This window comes from Poecilia reticulata, linkage group LG17 (genome assembly GCF_000633615.1).
Source record: "Poecilia reticulata strain Guanapo linkage group LG17, Guppy_female_1.0+MT, whole genome shotgun sequence".
Lineage (NCBI taxonomy): Eukaryota > Metazoa > Chordata > Actinopteri > Cyprinodontiformes > Poeciliidae > Poecilia > Poecilia reticulata.
In genome coordinates, this window is record NC_024347.1 from 7,778,403 (window position 1) to 7,780,532 (window position 2,130).

General features: G+C 37.8%; 1 protein-coding gene across 1 annotated transcript in view; it reads left to right on the top strand.

Moving 5' to 3' along the window:
- Window positions 1-446: 446 nt before the first annotated feature.
- Window positions 447-2,130, top strand: part of LOC103479199 (gamma-interferon-inducible lysosomal thiol reductase-like) — a 6,117-nt gene continuing 4,433 nt past the window's right edge. The window contains exons 1-2 of the mRNA XM_017309860.1: window positions 447-699; window positions 815-836. Of these exons, the coding sequence (XP_017165349.1) occupies window positions 554-699; window positions 815-836 (168 nt within the window). The 5' untranslated portion in view covers window positions 447-553. The remainder of the gene's footprint in view (window positions 700-814; window positions 837-2,130) is intronic.

The following is a 2,130-nucleotide window of genomic DNA, read 5'->3' on the forward strand; positions in this document are numbered from 1 at the left end:
TCAAAGACGAAAGCTGCACAAACGAAAATTTTAACGGCACAAACCTGCACAAACGGAGCACTAACGAATTAGCCCACTTTGGTTTGTTTTGGAGCGATATGGGGGGATGGTGAACTCTRGATGACCTAAAAAATAAYKTTTAATATCTCAGAAACCAAAACTGCACAAACGAAAATTTTAACGGCACAAACCTGCACAAACGGAGCACTAACCATTCAGACTATTTGCTGGATTTTTTGACGTGGGTGGGGTGTCAGCTTCACACAGCTGCAAGACGACCATGCTATTTATAGATATTATGGAAATTTGTTCTCTCTTCGGGAATTCTCACTTCTTCAGAACAGCAGCAGGGAGGTCAGGCTTGTTGATTCTCTGCTAGTTACAAATGATGCTGTAGTGATTGTGGTGCAACCAATCAAATAATCGGAAGCCTTCACGAGGAAGCGCCAGAGCTGTATTTAAAGAGGAAACGTTACAGGCCACTCGGTTGCAGGTTTGAGCTGTGGAAAATAGTGTGAGTAGAGTTACTAAAAGACTTTGGCCATAACTGAAGATGAGGCTTGTACTCCCGCTCCTGTTGGCAGTTTGGGTCAGCGCTCCGTTCGGCGGCTGCTTTCTCCCCACCTCGTCATGCCTCCAATCTCCAGCAAAGTGGTGCTCATCTTTAGACTCAGCTGTTCAGTGTGGGGTGAGCTTTTAGTTCTTCTCTAAAAGTTGTTTTGCTTTTGGCTATATTCTGCTGCAAAGAACAAAAAGAAACACTTGTGACATTTTTGCCTTAGGGACAACTAACCCTACCGGCATTTATCCTAAGTCGAAGAACAATGACAGACTCGGTAACAACACGAAACCATGACAACTGGTCAGCTTTGTGTCCGGTTCTTCCTAGCTTTTTATGACTGTAGACATCCGTGTTTCGCCCTTTGGTCTCTGCTTAACATCTATGGAACTCAAGAATGTTAAGTGTTCATTATTTTATTCAGGTCATAAAGTCAAAGAGGCAGTTCTTAGTAAAATAACCTGAGGGGGAAAATATCTAACGAGGAAGTAAAACAGGATAGTCTTACGCAGCCTTACAGCGTCACAGACAAACATCACAGTCAAGTTTTCTAAGTTTGAAAAGTTAAGAAATCCTCTAAAATGCTAAACAATAGAAATGTGGTAATGAAACTCAGAAATGCTGCCATTGTCAATTAATGAAACCGGTACTAAACAGGATGGAAATCCATACCTTGGTTCTGTTCTGCCACTAAAAACATTAGCATTCATATTTGGTTCCTGTTTGGTTTTTTAATATTTTTACATATGTTTACAAATAATATGGCAATATCAGGTTGAAGAAGGGAAATGATATCAAACATAAACCATGACAGTGTGAGCCTTTTGCATTTTGGTAAACATTTCTAGAAACTGGTGAACACCTCGCATCCAATGCCAGCCAAAAGGTCTGACTGAATAAAACAACTTTAAGGACTATGTAAAAACAAACAAACAAAAAAAACCACACGATTTTGTGATAATCACGATACCGCAAATAAACCAGGTGTTTTCTGGCAATTACAATAAAGGATAAAATGGATACCACATCTTTAAAAGTGACTAAGCATTTCCTGTGAGTTATTTTGAGCCAAACCGATGCAGCTGAGGATGAGGACACTGTTTAAACTCTGTAGAGGTTCAATTCAGCTCATGTTTTTTGTTGATCTGATGTAATATTTTAATCCTAAATCTCGTGTTTTCAATACCTGTAAGAGCAAAATCATCATAATCAACAGAAATAAGGGCTTTCAAACATTGATTGTATGTAATTAATCTATATAGCATGTTTCACTTGATGAAGTTCCTGAATTAAAAGGACTTTTCAATAATAATATAATCTAAAGATCTATGCACTCACCTACTTGTTTCTTTCAGCTTATTACTCAGCTTATTACTAGCTTTTTACAAATTTAGTAGCCCCAAATAAACAATTTCATGCTCATGTACATACTTATAGTTTATTAATATATTTTTCTTTGTAATTAAGCATTTTTTTTTATTAATAATGAAGGTAATTACTCACAACGTTTAAACTGGGTGTGAAATTTAATTTCGCCCCGTTTGAGCCAGTCGACTCTTACAAAATCTGAG